The sequence below is a fragment of the Brachionichthys hirsutus genome, unplaced genomic scaffold (assembly GCF_040956055.1).
Source record: "Brachionichthys hirsutus isolate HB-005 unplaced genomic scaffold, CSIRO-AGI_Bhir_v1 contig_1472, whole genome shotgun sequence".
Classification (NCBI taxonomy): domain Eukaryota; kingdom Metazoa; phylum Chordata; class Actinopteri; order Lophiiformes; family Brachionichthyidae; genus Brachionichthys; species Brachionichthys hirsutus.
This window is the reverse complement of record NW_027180430.1, coordinates 112150-132805: the sequence shown is the minus strand read 5'-3', so window position 1 is coordinate 132805 and position 20656 is coordinate 112150. Positions and strand designations below refer to the sequence as shown.

At 44.5% G+C, this 20656-nt stretch overlaps 2 protein-coding genes across 2 annotated transcripts; both read left to right on the top strand.

Annotated features, from left to right (window-relative positions):
* Positions 1-51: 51 nt before the first annotated feature.
* On the top strand, positions 52-18586 carry LOC137914854 (autophagy-related protein 2 homolog A-like). Its single transcript, XM_068758350.1, has 42 exons — positions 52-552; positions 885-1047; positions 1386-1535; positions 1980-2082; positions 2774-2918; positions 4040-4297; positions 4399-4498; positions 4955-5119; positions 5398-5537; positions 5915-5993; positions 6243-6492; positions 6844-6985; positions 7198-7296; positions 7389-7544; positions 7941-8214; positions 8423-8495; positions 8664-8838; positions 8923-9065; positions 9400-9512; positions 9659-9810; positions 10096-10228; positions 10347-10531; positions 10603-10683; positions 10855-10961; positions 11058-11150; positions 11326-11396; positions 11768-11844; positions 12463-12633; positions 12788-12914; positions 13144-13367; positions 13457-13683; positions 13934-14069; positions 14626-14853; positions 14935-15036; positions 15206-15290; positions 15454-15607; positions 15712-15781; positions 15907-15989; positions 16182-16303; positions 16420-16574; positions 16705-16863; positions 17047-18586. The coding sequence occupies exons 1-42, from the start codon at positions 382-384 to the stop codon at positions 17281-17283; spliced, it is 6078 nt and encodes a 2025-aa protein (XP_068614451.1). The 5' UTR covers positions 52-381; the 3' UTR covers positions 17284-18586.
* Positions 18587-19154: 568 nt separating this feature from the next.
* On the top strand, positions 19155-20576 carry LOC137914867 (multifunctional methyltransferase subunit TRM112-like protein). The gene is made up of 4 exons (XM_068758363.1): positions 19155-19330; positions 19873-19974; positions 20067-20159; positions 20378-20576. Exons 1-4 carry the CDS (start codon positions 19256-19258, stop codon positions 20477-20479), a joined length of 372 nt encoding a protein of 123 aa, XP_068614464.1. The 5' UTR covers positions 19155-19255; the 3' UTR covers positions 20480-20576.
* Positions 20577-20656: the final 80 nt, after the last annotated feature.

Genomic DNA, 20656 nt, shown 5'->3' with positions numbered 1-20656 from the left:
AAGTACGTTCATCCCCCCCATCAGGTGGCGTATGATAACAATAAACAACCCTGGAACAGGAGCTACGCACCGACCGGACTTGTCGTTGGTGTTTTAAGACAAACGTGCCGCGAATATGGACCGAAACGACGACACCGTGTCGGAGTAACGCCTCGGGAAGTAACGTGGGAGTCTCGTCGGTCCTGACACGGAGGATTTTCGCGTTTTTATGTCGAGCCAGGGGGAGAACCGGAGTTACGGTCTACCCCTTCCGTAGCCCCCCCCTCTGGCTAGCTGCGGCGGATTCCTCGTTCACGCAGACTTTGTCTCGGTCTGTTATGCAGTTTCCGGAGAACTGTAGTCGCACTCGTTCTCCTCTCTCTCCCCTCTCTCTCCGGCCCCATGTCTCGCTGGCTCTTCCCCTGGTCGGGCTCGATCAAGAAGCGGGCCTGTCGGTACCTCTTGCAGCACTATCTCGGCCACTTTCTGCTGGAGCGCCTGAGTCTGGACCAGCTGGGCTTGGACCTGTATAACGGGAGTGGCGTTATCAAAGAGATCAACCTGGATGTCTGGGTGAGTTTGTGTCAACATCACCGTGCGTGTGTGTGTGTGTGTGTGTGTGTGTGTGTTTGTCGAACTCGTGCACTCTGGAGTGTTTCGCAACTGTACCCGATTTCCAACAACAATCTCCGACGTCATGCTCTGACTGGGCCGAGCTCGCATTTCTTCCAGGAACTGCGAGTATCAGCCGACAAGATTAACTGCGTCTCTTAAGTGTCCTAATATTCAGAAACCCGTACTGTAAAGCCCTTTGTTTAAGCATGATTAAAAATGTTAATGTCATTTGTTTCTCTTTTTTTTGGGGGGGGGGGGGGTCTTGCTGGGCTGGCCTGTCTTTGCTCCAGGCCGTCAACGAGCTGCTGGAGTCCCTCGGTGCTCCTCTGGAGATGGTGGATGGCTTTGTGAGCACCATAGCGGTGACCATTCCCTGGCAGGCTCTCCTGACTGATCACTGCACCTTGGAGGTGTCCGGTCTGCAGATCACATGTCGACCCAAGTACCGCACCAGTGAGTTCAGTGAAAAACAGAATCTCACCGCAGGATGGGTGAGGGCGGCTCTCCAGATCCGCCCCTGCTTTTTTGGGGGGGCTGTGGTTTAAATGTGTTTTTAGTATAATGTCTAGTTCCTTCCTTTTTATTACTGTTTTCACCTATCGCTGATCCAGGTCATGGTGATCTGAACGTGAACCTGTGACCACAGGCGCATGGTACAATTTGATGTTTTTATGTTAAGTTTTTGTGATTAATTTTTGCATTAAACAGCCAGCCAATAAATAATTTACATAATAACTCTTGAGCTCTATCGATCACTCGGTCCCGTGTGTTTTTTTTTTGCTTGTACTCAGGTGGGGGTTGTGATTCCCAAGGCTGGTCATCAAGCATGACCTCCAGCATACAGCTGGCTCAGGAGTGCCTGAAGGACCCCCCGGAGGCGTCTGAGGAGCCGCCTGCCCCACTGGAGGGACTTGAAATGTTTGCACAAACCATTGAGACTGGTGAGGCAAAGCTTTCGTGTGTGTCTGCCCCAAATAAAGAGCGTCAGCACCGAGGTATAATTAGAGCTTTAATGATGCTCTAATTAATATTGGTTTTATTTTTATTTGTATTGCGAAAATTGTACTGTTAAATGTCGATGATTTATGTACTAAGGACTTTCAACGGAAACAAGACCGCAAGGGCTTTTTTGAAATGCAAACAGGATGTTTGACTTTATTGGTACTGTAATACATGCTACTGTGTGACTGTACTTGTACGCTAACATTCTATCTAATAAATATATTCATCATCATCATCATCATCATGAGCTCCCTGACAGTGCTGGTTGGAATGTATCGCTCAATGGGAAAATCCATTCTGAGAACACAGCTAAGAAGATTTTGGTTTTTTTTTGAAAGCGTGGTGCTAATGAGCCCGTGCATGTCTCTCATGTTTCCTTCCAGTCCTTCGTCGTATTAAAGTCACCTTCATAGACACTATTGTTCGAATCGAGCACCAGCCCCTCAACCTGGAAACGGGCGTTGCCTTAGAGGTGCACATCAAACGGTAAGTCCAATAAATGAGCTGTGACGAAAAAGAAGGCTATCATTTTCCAGCAAGAGACCTTCTGAATATTTTTTCTTTTGTTCTGTATGCAGTGTATGTACAGTATGTATTCTGTTTGTCGTTTTCTGCAGGGTATGCATACTGCTGTGAATTCATTTCAGTTCACTTTAATACACTTAAGTCTTGGAATTGTTTCAATGTTCAAAATGTCTGATTGTAATCATTTCATGGGCCGAGTTGGAAGACAACTTCAACTCAACCCAACGCTGGTGGATTTTTATGAATTAAAGTTCACTTACTTACATTATACGCATTTCCTCGTAGGTATTTTTTTACTTTATAATAAAGTGCATTCATGCATTCTGGAAATGGATAATCTGTTTGTCTAATATTGCAACTCTTAAACATCAGCACTTAACTTACAGTCTGGGGGGGAAGCGGATGAAAGTTGGAAGCCAAGCGTTAGAATTTAACTTCTCTCAGCTCGCCAGTGGCTGAACAGCCCTGAGATGTCAAAAGCTTTTGAGTCCTTTTAGTGCTTTGTGGTCTACGGATAGTATTCGCTAAATAAGCTGTGCTAAATGTCGTTGTCCTTATCATACTTTTTTTTTCTTCTTCTCGTGTGTACCAGGCCTGATTTCCGTAGTGGTGCTCATGTTTGTGTGTGATTGTTTGCACGGTCTTCCTCCAGGCTGGAATACTTTGACGAGGCAGTGCGAGAACCAGCCAGTCAGACTGCGGTGCCTGTTGACATCCACCAACCTCCTGCCTTCCTGCACAAGATCCTCCAGCTGAGTGCCGTTCGGTTGCTCTATGACAAAACCGGCACCGCACAGGTGATGGACGCTACACTGCAATGGATTTTTGTTTTTTATACATTATGTTATCATTTTTACATTCAGAATTTGGTTCATTATGAATACAGCTTTCTTCCTCACCAGTTAGTTGGCGTTGGGCCTGCACGGTTATGCAACCTCTTAGACAAAATCTAACAAAATCATTATTATTGCTGAAAATGCTTGCACAACATTCTGCAATGCAACATGAGCAATCCAGGAGGATTTGGATTAAAGGGGTTTATAATTTATTTAGTTAAATCTGAAGCTCTTCCTGCTATTCAGATCATCAGTTTCTTAATCCTGAGGTCTATCCAAGAAGAAGCCGTCTATCATGCTGCAGTTGCATGATAATATGTAAAGTACAGTAATGCATTTTCTTTTATAGAAAATATAAGCTTATTTAGCACAATCTGACTGACCTCAACTATGCAGAATATTCTACTTAAATTTGCAAATTTAGCAGTTTACAGGTATTGCTAAATTTTAGAAACCTGACCATTACATTTATCAATGGTACCAAACATCAAGGAAGTTGATGAGCTCAAATATCTTGCCTCCAATGTTGTTGCCAGTGGAAAGGATGCTCATGAAGTGTTTCTTTAATGCCATCAATATCTCTCTCTTTAGGGCTTGTGTTGAAAATATTCTGTTATTCCTTCATTATTCATGCTTCAGGAAAATATAACTACAAGGCTGTTTGAATGGAATGTAAAATAAAATACTCCTCATACAGTAAGTACACTAGCAGCAACCTGGCCTGCCTGCTATACAATGATTGTAGAACATCAAAGAGCATCTTTGCTGTTTGTGACATGATCCACAGGGACACAGGAAGAATTATGAGCAGCACAAGATGCAGCAAAGATTTACATTTTCATTTCATTTTAAATATAATCTAATTCAATGGTCATATCTATGTTGATCTTCTTGCTGTATGGAAGCTCATCTTTACATAAATATCTGCGTGAAAATCAGTGGATGTTAAAAAATTATTAATGTGCAAATATATTCCTGTAAGACAGACTGGAGGGAAACGAGATCAATGGACAAAGCCTATGAGATCGCCATTATTTATACCGGTAAGTCCATATGCTCATAGATATCACCTTGTGTCTTAGGGTCCTCCTATGGAGCAACACACAGAATCAGCCACAACAAGTGAAGGAGAAAAAGAGGAGGAGGAGGAGGATGAAGAAGAAGATGACGATGAAGAGGAAGAGGAGGGGGAAGAAGAAGAAGAAGAAAAAGAAGAAGTAGCAAGCCCACAGACACCCCCTCCCTGTGCTCCTTCTCAGCCAATCCTCATAGGAAGCTGCTCCGGTTTTATCGAGACCACTGTCAAGATCAAACAGAACGATATGCTACCTGGACCAAAGGTCAGTGTGTGTGTGTGTGTGTGTGTACAGTAGGAGGTACATTCCAGTGTCAGCCTGTGATTTACGATGCACATTTGTCCCATTTTGACTTTGGTCTTCAGTTTGAATTGGATGGGAAGGTGGGCTGTGTCCACATGCTGCTATCTCCGGATCAAGTCACACACCTGACAGACCTGCTGGCAGCCGTCTGCATCTACACTGGTACATCCAACGATGCCACTTCCACAAAGTTCCATACCACCTTCACACCTGCGGGTTCAGCATGTCTTTTACCTTTCAAAGCTCCACATTCTACTCTTGAGTTTTATGACAGTTGTAGGCTATTGTTTATTATGCATCATTTAATATGTATCATGTATTATTTCATATATTGTAAGGGTTGTGCTCTGTGAAACAACTCATGTGCTTTTATGATAAATCTATTATTGCTTGTCTTTATCTTCAGTCGGAATATAACCAAATCATAGGCTTTCATAAAACAAACACACAAATACACTACTTGTTGATTGTTTAAGTACCAGAGGATAGCGGACACAAAACAGATGCGTGTGTTATGTCTTCTCTAAGCTGGTAATTAATCCCACACTCTCCCCCCAGCCTACCTATTCCACTCTTACATGCATTCTTCAAGCCATTTCTCTGTCCTCTCTCCCCCAGAGCCGGAGACTAAGTGTGGCGGAGTACACGGTCGACCATTAGACTCAGATGACCTGCGTTTGATTGAAGAGGACCTCAGTAAGCAGCTGGGCTCCAGTCCAAGAGATGGCGAGTGGGATGCCGAGCCAACTATGGAGCCCTACATCACTGGCCTGGAGAATGGAGGTACACAAAGCAGCAAAGGTCCAACTTTAGACAGTCTGAGATGCAGCGTAACCTCAGGAGGCCTGTAACTGTGAGCCACTAATTTTAAAGGGTTTCCCTGTTAAATAAAATGTGCACCGCCATTATTCAGGAAATGCTACAGGAGATCTGTTTTGGATATATATGAAATACAAATATTTGATTTTGGCTCTTTATTCTATAACAAAACTGGATTATCTAGAGGTGTGGAAATAAACTGCTGTGTGTGTGTGTGTGTGTGTGTGTGGGCGTGCCTGCAGACATGTTTTACTCAATGGGACCTGCTGGGATGACCAGTAGCGTGGCTTCAGCGCGCTCTGGCAGCGAGCTGTCTGACAGTGACATGGAGTCCTCTACACACAGTCTAACCAGCTTCACACAGCCTGCAGCACTCTCACAGGTACAACCTCCGTGTGTGTGTGTGTGAGTGTGTGTGTTAGCTGTTTTAAAGGGTTTGGTAGATGATGGCCGAATGTAGAGCAACTTTTGCGTATTCTTTTTTTATTATTATTATCTCTACCAGCCTGTATAAGCTTAAATTAAAAAAACTTTAATATTGGTATAATTTTGTATAGTGCAGAAAACACTCTTGGTATTTTTAGTGTTTTATTTGATAGGATATTTATTACACACGTAAATATAAATTAGTACAAGATATGGAATTATGTGTACTTTTTCTTTCTTCACTTCGATAAACACAAAACTACAATTTATTAATGTACTGCTCAAATTGTTTGTGAATCCAATTTGAACCATGAATTTAAATGTCTCTTTCAGGGTCTGGTGAACTGTCCCAGGAGATATCCTGTAGCAGGATGCCTGTCCAGTCTGCCCCAGTCAAGCAGCTGGACTCGAGGTAAGATCGCTGTAGGACAGTGCGAAGGGTTGGTATCTGCATTTTAGGTTATCTGTTGGTACAAAATATTAACTATTGGAACGTCTTTAAATATATATGAACTCAGTATTAATTTTACTCTGATTTTAATGGATTGATTTGAACATAAGTGCACCTAAAATGTGTTTGCGTGTACAGTCCCCCCCCCCCCCCCCCCCAGGTGAATTAAGAAGTGAGTAAAACAATCGAACATTCATCCTGTTCTTGTAGGTTGCTCCCGCAGCAGTCAGCCAGAGCAGCTGAGGCCAGATACTCTGTTACGACTGACCCTTGGTGGGCTCACCCTAACCCTATTGCAAGAGGACCCGCCCTCTCGGCCTGACGGCACCTCGTCATTGGCTCAGGCATCTCGGGTGTTCTTTCGCGAGCTGGCCTTCTTCAAGGACAGCATGTTCAGTGAAAGAGACTTCCACCATCTGAGAACTGGCTTTGCCAAGGCTTGCCCATACTCCCACCTCAGGTAGAAAAGCGCAGATCCTCAGCTAAGAACGTTAATCAATATTTAATCACCAATGTTGGGTGATTGGATAGTTCCTCGTTTCACAAAACGTAGTGAAATGAAGGTGCACGGGCCTTTTTTAAATCTTATGAATCCCGTTCTTAAAAAGATGCTGCTCAGCAAACAAACAACTTATAAAACTTGAAGAATGAAATATTCCATATTACAAATGTGGTTTGTTTTGTTTTTTTGTTTCTGCTTTTTCATTTTCCACTCCCACTCTTTACTGTCATCAATGCACATATATTATAAATATACATGCATTTTCCCACCTAAGAGTTCATGTCTATTTTTCCTTGTCCTGTCCTCCAGAGTGACAGGAGCAGCAGTACAAGTTTCCTGTGAGATGAGGAGCGGAAGACGCCACAGTCGATCCATGTCCTCTGACCTGTCCTTCAGCAGGCTGGAGTTGCTCGAGTGCCTCTGGGACGATGGAAATCCTGAGTACAGCGAGGTACAAAGAATCTTAGTCTGTCTGTGTAGCAACGACTCTGGTTGGGTTTACACTCTTAAGTTTGACGCTTAACACATCTTTGTATGTCTTTTTTTTAGCCATTATATACATATATATCACTGTGTATCATTTGCACTGTTCATAGTAGCAATAAGACGTGATCAGGCCATTGTAAGGTCTATCATCCCATTTTTCTTGCTGTATTTTTTTAGGTGCTTCAGTTCCAGAATGCCGGTATGTTCACAGTTGGATCTGCCGCCAAACCATGTGCCCAACTACACTACGGCCTTACTGAGAAACATCTACGTAAAGTATGCATCTCAAAAATAATTTAATTTTCAGTTTGTTTTTCTGAATTGTCCTGCATATCAATGTGTTTGTGTGTGTGTGTGTGTGTTGACAGGGTAAACAGCGGTTGGTACGGAGGGAAACTCTAGTGCGTGTGGAGTTGGCGGAGCTCAGCACTGAACTAGACCTGGACATCCTGGGTCGGCTGAAGAACCTGCAGAAAGCCTTCAGCCACTGTCCCACTCACACGGCTGGACCTGGGCTCTCAGAGGTGGAACCACACACACATTCATTCCCTGGCAGAGCCTCAGAATTTGAGGTTTTTCACCTCATATTTTAGCAGTCATTCAAACTTTTGTATTTGTTTTATATATTGCCTAAATGTTAAAAGCACAAACTGTGTTTCGTGTTTTAGTGCCTTGATGTTTCCACATGATCTTAACCGAGCAGCAAAAACACAATCTATCATGTTGGCTTTAATATTCCTGTTTGGTTGTCAACAGCACACTGTAAAAAAGCAAAACTATTTTTGGAAATAGCTTGAGGAAATAACAATGTTGGATTAAGTTTCTCAGTGGCAGAAGGTAGCTGTCTAAGAGTCAGTACGTCGCATGAAAGTTTATTAATTAAAAAGATATTGAACATTTCTTATTTTATTTCCTTGCAGACTCAGACCTGTGAGCTGCACTCCTCCTTCACCCTCCTCTCCCCCCACGCCATACTCAGGCTTCGCTTCCCCGTGCCTGACATGCGGCCCCTCCCAAAACGTCGACCTCTGACGCAGAGGGCAGTGCGGCAGGAGACGTTGGTGCTGGAGCTCACGGAGCTGGTCCTGAAGCACCAGGAGGCCCCGGACCTCCAGAGAGAGCAGACGTACCCGGGACAGCCTTGGACTCCATGCCTCACTCAGCTGCTGGAGGCCTCCTTCACAGACCTGCATGGTGGGAACGCGTTAGTCGGCGTGTTTTAGTATAATAATGAAAAGAATAACTGAGGATGGACACGCAGTATACTGACCAGTAAACATTACTCAAGAGTATCCACTATATTGTAGTGAATGTACCCTTGTTTTTTAGTAGTTTTTTTTTTTTTCTTGTAGTATATGTAGCTAAAGTAAACATTTTTAATGTGAGGTGTATGTGCCACTAGGGTCTTACGAGGGCTGGGAGGGCGGCTCTTTCCCCTGTATCCGGGTGAAGAAGAACCACAACTCTTTACCCAGGTTAGTTGGTCATGAGAATGGTTATAAGTTAGCACCTCACTGCACAGATTCACTCTAAGAGAAGAGGTCCTGCTGTTTAGATGGACTAATTTCTTCAAAGAAGATATAATATAGTCGCATTGTGCTCTATAACAAGAGTAACATCACTTACTTCCTGTTTGTGAGCAGGATATCGGTGCGTGTGCGTGGAGGCGGGGCTCAGGACCCAGCAGCAGGTCTGGGTGGGGTGAACTTGGGCCTCATCAAGGACCTTGGGGCCGCCTTCTTTGAAAGTCATTGTGAATTCGGCGATAAAAGCAGCTCTCCGTTCTCCTCCAACCGCACCATGTTTGAAACTGAGGAGGTATGAAACGAAATATGCTATATTTATCAGACTCCTAACCGTGCAGATCAATCTCCCTCAATTCTTCCTTCAACTTCGTTTCAGATGGTGATTCCTGCCGACCCAGAGGAGATGAGTCAGTTCCAGGCGCAGTGTGTTTCTCAGTGTCAGTGTGCTGTGGACATCAGCCTGCCACTGGCCTACATCCTGCTGCCCAGCAAGCAAGCCTTCCAGAGCATCTATAACAGGTGCGTCAGCATGACGGCTGTCCACTGGGCTAACCGTATCCAGGGACCCTAAAGATCCTTCTTCTGAATCATAACTACAAGATTTGAAATCGGACGAAAGTATGGCTAGTTGTTTTTGTGCTGCAAGCTCACTCTAGATAAACGTCATACAGGGTCAAGTGCATTTGATCTGCCTTTTAACATCTTATATATTTCTTCTCATGATGTTCATGATCTTGGGCAGAACGGTTATATTATATATCGATCGGAAGTTACGTTTTCATGCTTGGTTCAGTTTTATTATTTTTAATTCCTGCATCAGAAGTAACTTCAATTTTCCTCACCCGCAAATAAGGATCAATAACGATCTGTTGATGTGGGAGCCCCCTCCCCCCTCGGCCAACAGCTCCAACCACAGCCGCCTTTCCCACGACAAGTTTCAGCTGTGCAAGTCGGCCTTTAGACTGGGTGAGTTGGTTTCTTCAATGAAAAACATGTACCGGTAGCTCCATTGGATATAACAGCACCTGTCTTCCCAAAGAATTACTTCATTAATCAAGCAGTTTGTTTGTGTTGTATTTGCATAAAGATATTTGTTCATTTGTCCGTCACAGACTCTGATTCAGAAGAGGAAGAGTCCCTGTTCTACTTGGCCAATGACTCAGCTGGGAGGACTCACCAGTCGGCTTCCAACCACAACCTCAGCCTCCTCTCCCTCACTGTGCTCATCAACAAAGGTCGCATCCGAGCCAGAACAGACAGGAAGGTGAGCCCCGCGGCTTCACCCACAGCCGCAGGAGACCCTGTGTTCACAGACGTCAGCGTATAGCACCTACAGATCACTTAATCATATTCTATTCTTGATTTTAATTATCACAGTCTCCTTTTTTATTTTTGTAAACTAGTTAATGTTATTAAAATTGTCTTTATTCTTAGTTATTAGAAATCTACAGTAGATGTGAGAAGTGTAGTTTTGTCCTTTTCACCTTTTTCTTTTTATCTCATAACTTTTGTGTTTCTTAGCTGTTTCCATTTCATCTTATTGCTTTAGGAGGACCAGAGTCATGGGGAAATTGTGCTTGACCTAGAAGGGGGGAAGATATTCAGCGTTGCACAGCACCGCAACGATCCCAATCTTAATTTCCTGTGCCTGGAGAGCAAACAAGTGGAGCTCTACCATCGAGGTGCTCATTGTCATGTTGTTGGAAAATGCTTACTTGTGACAAAATTGATAATTAACTGTTTTTAATTTTAATTATTATTATTAGTGTTATGTTTTTAACATTATTATCACCAACACAGCTGTGGTGAAATACAGCCCCATCCCACAGCGACTAGAGATGCCCGACTTCACTCCCCCAAAGCACCTGGACCCCACCATCTACCCAACTGAAGTGGGCGTGAGCTGTGTGGGCGGCAGGGAGGGGGAGCTACAGATGTTGTCCACAGCTATCAAAATCACACTGGACCCACAAAGGAGTGTTAAGGTATGTCCTCCTCACCCGGTTCTGTATTTGGTACAAGTTTGAAATGAAATCTTTTTTGTTTCTCCTCGTAGGAGTTCTTGGTTGCCCTTCAACTTCAAGGCGCCACGATGCGACATTACATGACGCAGACCAGCCAAAGCTGGCATGAGCAGGTGAGAGGCACTATAACGTATTCGAAAGCCTTCGAAAGGAGAAATCCAAAATGTTTCCCTGCAAGTTTCAGGTATTGAGAATTGTGTAACACAATAGAATTTTGAAACATTTCAGGGCATTAAAAGTCACGTCGTTTGAGGGGACCTTCGATATGTGTCTGTTTATTACAGTTGGTCGACTTCCTGGATGTCATTGATGATCCCATTCTGGGATACACCGCCCCTGCTGTCATCACCGTCCTCCACACACACCTCGCTACCTGTGCGGTCGATTACAGGTATACCTGGAACACGTGCTAAAATGATGATCTACATAAGTTTGTCTTTTTTTTTGCCACCCTCATCTTGTACTTGCCCTTTCTGCTCTGTTGCAGACCTTTGTATTTGCCACTGAGAGTGTTGTTCACAGCAGAGTCCTTCTCTCTGTCCAGTAATATCATTGTAGACACCGCCACCTTCCATCTCCGGTAAAGTCACTATTTAAGATGGAGCTTTTCCCTTTTCAAAAGGTTAAATTATTGCAGCGCTGGTATTGCATTTCTTTGAATAATAATCAGCACAGCAAATATTTGGAGATATTGAACTCGGCATGACATTAAACAGACTTTTTTTGTTTGTCTTGATTTTTCATTGGCTGATCAGGTTCATCCTGGATGACTCGGCTCTCTACCTCTCTGATAAATGTGAGACTGACTCTGTGGACCTGAGGAAAGGTGAGAAGAATGAAACGCTGTGTCTACTTCCAGGATAGCTGTTGAACTCATCATCAGTCTCTGCTTTCCTCTCTCTCCGTACTGACCCGCATAGGTGACATGTGCTTGCACTTGGCACAGGTTAATTTAACCGAACTTGATAATTGATACCGATACCAACAAAACCTCTAATTCAAAGAGTTAATTGAAGAATTGCATTTTTGGTTTATCTATTAGTGCCTTTAACTCTGGGTGAAGCTTTGGAGAGCTGGGAAACATTTCGATCTTTCTTATTGAGTTGTGATACGCAGTCCTTGTGAAGTAAATAAGAGTCTGTGTCCGAATGTGACGTCCGCCCATTGAAGTCTTCCGTGTGTCTTTGCGTCACACAGACTATGTGTGTGTTCTGGACATTGACTTACTGGAACTCGCGATCACCACTTGGAAAGGCAGCAATATGGGCAAGCTGGTGAGTGCTCACCATCGATCGTACATACCCGTCTTCCACTCAGTGGCCACAAAGACGACTGAAGCTGCCAGAGAAACATGTCAGCACAAAAACAGGGCTTTGTAATTTAGCTCACCACAAAACAATCAGAGCCGCTGTGTTTATAGATACTTGTGTCACCATAATGACATTTCAGGATAATAATAGCTCCAGACAACAGTTTAAAACTAGGATCACTCTTCAGTCGGGCACAGAAACAAAACCGTCACACGCAATAGTCAACATGTCATCACTCACTTTTAGCCAATTGAGAACAAGTTGCTCAAAGGTGAAAATAAATGTGGCTATGTAACAATGAAATTATGCTTTGTAGGTCCATCTTTATTTCCATCCCTTTTACGTTTACGTCAGGTTTGTTCTCAGTTTAAGATTCTTTTTAATGAATTTGAAATAGCGAAAACCTGCCAAATTGCTGTGTCGACACTTTAAATGTACGATCTATTGATTATCAGTGGCATAATTCCACCAGGCTTTCTCGAACACATGGAAAACAAATGAAATGGATGAATGAGTCTTCTCTGTCATCAATTCTAGCAATCTGCCTGTTGTTCCTTCCTCCGAATCCTCCCTGTTCTCCAGTCTCAGCCTCTCTTCGAGCTCCGTTGCTCCAACAACGTTGTCCACGTCCATACTTGTGCTGACTCCTGCGCTGCCCTGGTCAATATGCTGCAGTACCTGGTCTCCCAGGGTGACCTGCACCCGCCACCGAGACACACCTCGCCTACAGAAATCGCTGGCCAGAAGTTACCAGTAAGATCGGTGTTTTCAGTGTAGAGGTAGAACAATGGTGCAAAGTAAACCAAATGGTTTGATCTTGTGTTCGCTGGATGATGAATGCTATGATGCAGCAGTTCAGAGAGGAACAGAAGAATGCTATTGATTTCTGACATCTGTGTCGACGCAGATGTCAGAAAGCCCTGCGACTGTGCTGCCCTGCCCTCCGGCCGAGACCGCCGAGATCAACCAGTATGACCTGGCGGATGCTTTAATCGACACAGAGAAGAGCCACGGAGAAGAGAGTGTCGATCCAGGTACTGCAGAGTTTCCATTTGTTGCTGTTTTTATTTACTGTAATCATCTATGTCTCTACCAGAGGCTGAGTCCGATGATTCTTATGTCCCTATTCCCAATGAAATATTGCATCCAGAAGCATTCATACAAACACACACCCACATACACACCGATGGCCGTTAACACGCGTGCACCTCCACGCCGACTCCTCTCCTGAAGCCTTGTGGTGTTTTCTCTGCTTTTATCCAGATTCGCCTGCCAGGCCGAGAGGCTCGCCCGTCTCCGTCTACCTGTTCCCCGGCGAAGCCTCGAAGCGCAAGCCCTCTCTGCTGCTGGGCGAGGACTCGGAGCTCGACGGGCTGGTCGCGACAGCAATGGAGGCCCAGGCAGACACGATGTCGAATGAAGGCTCCGAGGGCTCCACTGACAACGACGACTTTTGCATCTTGGAGGCACCTGGCATGGGAATTCCTGTGAGTCCTTGACTTTTCTGTTTTGCCTTCTGCTTTCTCACTGTGGGCTCTAATTGGCTGACACCATGACCCCTTGGGATTTGTTACAGCCCAAGGATGGGGAACCTGTGGTGACGGTGCTGACCCAGGGGCCCATCAGGGTGAAGGACAGTCACTTCTCCAGGCCACGGGGGAGTTCAGACCTGCTGCGAGCCCCCAGCTGCTTCCCGGTGCCGCAGAGCAGGGTGGTGCTGCGAGAGATCTCTGTGGTCTGGCATCTCTATGGAGGCAAAGACTTTGGCAGCAGACCCATGTCTATTCATGCCCATACAAATAGGTGACACACACACATACACACACTCAGGGTTTACTGTTTCACATCACCAAGTCTTAAAATGTGTTTGCTTTTTATATTCTGATGCTTTAGCAGATATTTGAGGAGGTCATGCTGAATAACTTAATACAGTAAATCTAATTGTATAAACAATACCGCTACGCTCTGTAAGGGAGGCCAGACCTGATGTGATCATTTTTAATTTTCTCTTCCTCTCCTGTCCTTTGTGCTCATCTTCCTCCCCTCTTGACAGAGGCCGTTCACGCCCCGCTGGTGTCCGTGCGTCACCGTCTCGCTCGGCCCCTTCCTCGCGTCCCCAGAATTCCTGGCGCTGGGCTGGAGGCAGCGGACGCCAGCACGCACTGCTAATGGAAATCCAGCTCACCAAAGTATTTATGCAGTATTTGTGCATGCTGACTCAATATGAAACTGGGGCTGGATATTATTTAATACAATTAGTGTTCTAACTTAGGCATTTATGTTTTCAATGGAGAAAAATAATTATGCTGCTTCTGTGTTTTTTCCTTTCATCTATTTAATCTCAGTCGTAAATGTTCTTTGGAATGGAAAATATGTTTATAATGTAACTTTGAGCACAACATGCTTCTTTGAGAGATCAATACCACGCTCTTAAGTAAATGTCAGTATCTTTGGACAGAGACACACTTCCTGTTTCCCACTGTTTCAGTCATAAAGAGAAGTAAATCTAATTCCACATAGGCAAAGATTTATGAGTGCCATTGACCTTCTCATCTCATTCCTGGCCAGGAAGTAAATAACTTTCCCAAAAACTCAAACTACTACACTAAACTTATTTTGGAACTGTACCCCCCCCGACTCTCCATTTGTATTTGCTTCAAAAGTAAATCTGTAGCTTGAGCAATACTGAAACGCATTTTATTTTTTTATTTTTGCACCAATATCTCCTCTTGTTTTGTGTTCCAGGTGTCCTTCCAGCATGAGTCCTACCCTGTGGCAGTGGCGGGGCAGGATGGGGAGGGGTCGGCGGCCACTGGGGTTGGGTCGGGGCCCGTTATTGAGCAGCCCCTCTCCAGGCAGGTGTTTATCGTCCAGGAGCTCGAGGTTCGAGACCGACTGGCCTCCTCACAAATAAATAAATTCCTCTACCTCTACACCAGCGAGAGCATGCCCCGCCGAGCCCACTCCAACATGGTGAGGCGGCAGAAAAGAGGAGGGGGCGGGGCTGATGAGAATGTCATGTATGTGCTAATGATTGTGTGTTTGCTTTTGAAGTTGACCATGAAGGCCCTGCAGGTTTGTCCAGAGTCGGGCCTCGGCGGTCCAGAGTGCTGCCTGCGGGTCAGCCTGCTACCGCTACGGCTTAACATCGACCAGGTACCTCACACTGTCAAGGCCAAACACCAACACTTTGTTTAAGCCAGCCTCGCGTTATCAGACATCCGTTAAATGTGTTCAGGCGATCAATCGTTCAGCCTGGAATCAGTTTGCTGCTGTAGTCCATGTCTAACCAATCTAATTTCATATTTCCCTGTCTGCTGTCCAGGATGCACTATTTTTCTTGAAGGACTTTTTCAGTAATCTAGCTTCCTTTGTTAATCCGTATCTTCCTGTGGAATCTGCAACTGAAGGTGAGCTACGTCTACCAATGTTTTTGTGTATATCGCGATTAATTTTCATTCCTAATCTCGTTGTATATCCACTACGCAATGACAATAAAAAACATTCTATTCTATTCTTCAGCATGTTTCCTATTTGTATTGTATTTCTATATTTATTTTTCTTATAACCCAGTGAAGGCAGAGCCGTCCCAAAAGGCGTCTGAGGAAGCCGAGTCAGCTGCTGGTCTGGGACCCGACCTCACAGCCTCTGTGGAAACTACGTACAGTGAGCAGAGCTCCTCCTCTGCTTGCTCCACCTCCTCTTCTGAGCAGCCAATCTACTTCCGGTGTGAAAACAATAAATCACCGTCCAGTCCCTTCTAACATTATAGAGAATAAAGGCTTATGTGATGCAATCGATTTAGCAGAATACGTTTTGTTTTGTTTTCAGGGAGTTTCGTTTCACCTCTGAAGTGCCTATCTGGCTGGACTACCATGGCAAACACGTCGTCATCGAACAGGTCAGACCGATCCTTCAGTCGGCTCATTTGTTACTCACACGCACACCAGAAGCTTGAAATAAATGTCTAGGGCTTTGTTGCATTTGTAGATTGTCCAGACTAACTGCACTTCCGGCTGTTCACAGGGAACATTTGCAGGAATTCTGATCGGTCTGGCCCAGTTAAACTGTTCCGAGTTGAAGCTGAAGAGGCTCTGCTGCAGACACGGGTAGAAAATCTCACCTCCGTATCAACACAAGCAATCTCGTTGTTGCATTGAAATGCATTTGTGTCATCTCAGTCTCTTTTTTTTTTTTTTTACATTTTCATCATTCAGTGGAATCTCAATATCTAAGAGGTAAACCAGACCAATCAAAGTTTAATATTTAGATTTAAGTTTTTCTTTTTCACCACGTTTTAGTCTCCTCGGTGTGGACAAAGTGATCCAGTACGCCATCACGGAGTGGTTGACAGATATCAGGAAGAATCAGCTGCCAGGCCTTCTGGGAGGTGTTGGCCCCATGCACTCTGTCGTCCAGCTATGTACGTCCTGCACAAAACGCTGTTGTGTATCAGATTAATACATAAATGTTCTTAAACTCACTTCATCTTTTGACTTGTTCTTTTCTCACCTCTTTTGCATCTGCGTGTTTCTCCAGTCCATGGAGTGAGGGATCTGTTCTGGTTGCCTATCGAACAGTACAGGAAGGATGGGCGCATTATTCGAGGTCTCCAGCGGGGGGCAGCATCCTTCGGCACCTCCACAGCGTCAGCGGCTCTGGAGCTCAGCAACAGGCTTGTGCAGGCCATACAGGTAGGTCATCGGTTTGGACTCCAAGTATGTAGCAAATGAATTTTTGTTTTTTCCCTTTCTACGCGTATTAATAAGACTCAGGAATTGGATTCCTTGTAAGTGCTTTGTTGTATTTCTATTTCTCTGTCAGGCCACGGCAGAGACGGTGTACGACATCCTGTCTCCAACTCCCCCCTTGACCCGCCTGGCCATCGCTGAAGGCCGGGCCCCTTCCAGCCGGCCTCGCAGAGCCGCTCAGCCTGCAGACCTCCGAGAAGGAGTAGCAAAGGCCTACGACACGGTCAGAGAGGTGCGTTTCCAAATTCATCATCAATTGTTTATCTCTCTCATTTCTCTAAGTAGCTGTATTACTCTGATTCTGACATTTATTATTAATCATTGGACACTTGCCTCGCCCTCTTTTTTTTAGGCAGCCTGGTTTCTTTTGTGCGTGTTAATAGTGTGAAACACGTTTTGACTCTCTTCTCTCCAGGGAGTGATCGACACAGCGCAGACCTTGTGTGATGTAGCATCCCGTGGCCACGAACAGAAGGGTCTACCTGGTGCTGTGGGTGGCGTTCTGCGGCAGATCCCCCCCACTGTGGTCCGGCCTTTAATAGTGGCCTCTGAAGCCACCTCAAATCTACTTGGCGGCATGCGGAACCAGATCAAGCCAGACGCCCGGAAGGAGGATTTCCTGAAGTGGCGCATTGAGGATAGCCAAGAGTGATGCTTCTTTTTTTTTTTTGTCTGTGTGAGAAAGAAAATGTGTGTGTGTGTGTGTGTGTGTGTGTGTGTGTGTGTGAGGGAGAGAGAGAGAGAGAGAGAGAGAAAGAGGATGAGTTGAGAGTCTCAGCTCAGGGAGCAAATGTGTTCTTGCCTGTGTGTGTGCACGGTGTAATGAGAAGCAGTGTGCACGCCAATGCAAAAACAAAGCAGCACTTGACAACCACTGCTGTCACTGACATCCAGTTTTTACACGGTTTTATCATAAATGGACTAAATAAGATTTAATTGTTCTGTTTCAAAGCTTTCTCATATCATCCCCTTAGAGATACACTCATCTGCATATTGTCCTTCCTGTCTGTCATCGCTCTCAGCTGGCTCAGTTTACAGTCTGTCCAAGGCCGAGTGAGATTCTCACCATCAGGGTTACCGTGTTCATGGACACAGGCTGCCGACCCTGCACGGAGCTGCTTGGAGGACTGCTTGTGTTCTAGTTTAAAATAAGGATTTCGCTTTCTTCTGGCATTTATGGAAAGGAGAAGTCGTTTAATCGTAGCGAATGCTGGTCAATTGGGAAGCCAACAAACATTTGGTGAGTATTTCATAAGCTTTGGGAGTAGGTGAGGTTATACCAGAAATCCATGCTTGCTTACTAATCATGAGACGAGAGCAGCGTTTCTATTTATGTGAGTAAAGAGACATTTGGTCGACTTGTCCAGAGACACAAATAGGGATGTTTAAAACATCTAACACGGGCCTGACTCGATGGATAACAAGACGACTCAAAACTCTCCGCAGCTTCACAGGGTTGGATTCCATTTTTCTGTAACTCGTAGGAAAACCATCTGGATGTCAGTCAGTGGTTCAACCTGCAGCTCGTTTAGGCCTCTGCTTTCCACAGAAAGTGGACGACCGGGATCCGACATAACCTTCCGTCTGCAGAATAGTTTTGCCCACTTATCTAGTTGCCTTCCTGTATTTTTTTTTTTATTTTGTTTTTATTTGTGTTTTGTTTAAACAAGTATTGTCTTACTCTTACAAAAACAAGAGTTGAGAGGATGTGACTCTGGATGACTATGGAGAATGAAAAATTGGGAGGACAAATGTTTAAAATCTTTATCTTTGTTTAGCAAGTGTGTGTGTGTGTGTGTGTATGATGCATGTATGTGAGACTTGACAAGTTGATGATTGTTACATCTCGTGTGTAATTACTGTTTACTATATCAAACTGTATGACTGACATGTATAATAAAAAGACTATAAAAAATTGATACAAAAAATAAAAAATTAGATCATTAAAAACTGAACACTGTCTTTTGCCTGATGTATTTGGCTTATCAATAATTATTTTATTAGAGTGATTGTCATTAAAATACAACCCAAAATATTTATCCAAATAGTTTTCAGTGCCGCTAAATTTATGTAAACATTCAAAAGGTTACTAAAACAAATGTGTTCTCAGTGGAAAAGCTAAACCTAAAATCCAATTACCATATTCCAAAATGTGAAAGGGTAGCACATCCCAGATTTCTCAAATTTGATTTACATCAAGACAAAGCTATGTACATTTTTTAATGGCCAGCCTACAATATTGAAAGTCTTTTTTTTTTTTTCTGAAAAATAACTACCTGACAGACCCTGATGAAACTTGGTGGAAAAGCTGGGAATGTAGCAAGTAAACATAAGACATTATTATTCTGCCTCTTTTTGTCAAATGTGTACATTTAAACTACTTTATGGGTTACAATGAATCAAATGAGTCAATAAACAGTAGAATTGCAGAAACAGTTGGGGAACCAATGACAGGAGGATCAAAGCTTCGGGGGGGAACTCTTTTAGCGATGGACCGGCTGTTTATTCGGTCCGCATGTAAACTACAGAGCGTGATTTATGCGCGGAAGACTGACTGCAGCAATTTCTATAAACATATATTAGCTCGAAAAACACCTTTGACCCAGAAGCACCCTGCTGTAAACATGAAGCTGCTCACGCACAACATGTTGACGTCTCACGTGAAGGGAGTCACCAAAGGATATCCGCTCCTCATCAAGGTAAACTAGCCGCATGGCTAACGGCTAGCACAGCCGAGTTCTAGCATTCAAAGGTAAACTAGCCGCATGGCTAACGGCTAGCGCAGCCGAGTTCTAGCATTCAAAGGTAAACTAGCCGCATGGCTAACGGCTAGCACAGCCGAGTTCTAGCATTCAAAGGTAAACTAGCCAAATGGCTAACGGCTAACACAGCCGAGTTCTAGCATTTAGGCTTGTTTTTATCGAGTTCAGAGGAGAGATAAACTATTCCTTGGGCGCTGCTTGGTGTACAGAAGTGTTTTAAAATCTCAATGGCAGCCCACAGGTTTTTTAATGGTGTTTAGGTCGGTTGTCATTGCTGTCTATTCCAGAATTGTGATGTCACTTAGTAACTATGGGGGGGGTGTCTTGTCAATTTGTACCAGTGTGAGTAGATGCCGATTGGGGCTCATGGTCTCTGCTGGTGGGACCAGTAGGAGCTAATTTCTGGTTATATTGATCCTGATTGTAGCATTGTAGTTGTTTTAGCATCCAAACGGCCCACAACTCTTTTCTTCGTGTAGGCGACCGAGGTGAAGGTGAATGAGGTCGAATTCAACCCTCAGTTTGTCATCCGGATGATTCCCAAACTGGAATGGAGCGCTCTGGTCCAGTCGGCAGATGAGGTCGGTCAAACCGTCAAGAGACTTTAGATTAGCCTGAGCACTAGTCCGTCTCAAAGAAATATGGTTGAAAGTGACTGTTTTTCCTTCTGCAGCTGGGCCAACGGCAAGACCTGCCGGAGGAGTTGGTGCCAGAATACGAAAAAGACGAGGATTTCCTCAAGAAAGTGCACCGAGTTCTATTGGAAGTAAGGAGCCGACAGTGTTTCCTCTTAGAGCTTTTCATTTTAAACGCGCGTATAATTTAGGGAAAAAATTCTGCAAAAAGGCCACAAGAAATACCTGTTGATGGATAATTATCAACCTGTGTTTGATAAATCATAACTTTTTTTTCTTTTTCACAATCTGGGATTTGGGAACTACTGCTCAAAAATGGCCTCCGTGTTCCGGGTTGCGTTTGCCGCAGGTGGAGGTGATAGAGGGATGCCTGCAGTGTCCCGAATCCGGACGAGAGTTCCCGATCTCCAGAGGAATCCCCAACATGCTGCTGAATGAAGACGAGGTCTAGACGGCATCAAACGGATGGATTATGGATATTCAAAGAAGGAGCAGAGAGGCTGGACTGGACTCCTGGTTTAAGTTGGAGCCATGAGGAAGCTGGCCCCCTCATGGAGATGTTCCCCGAGTGAACCCCCCCCCCCCCCCCCCCCAGCGCTTTTATCTGTATTTATTTTTGTTACTGTTC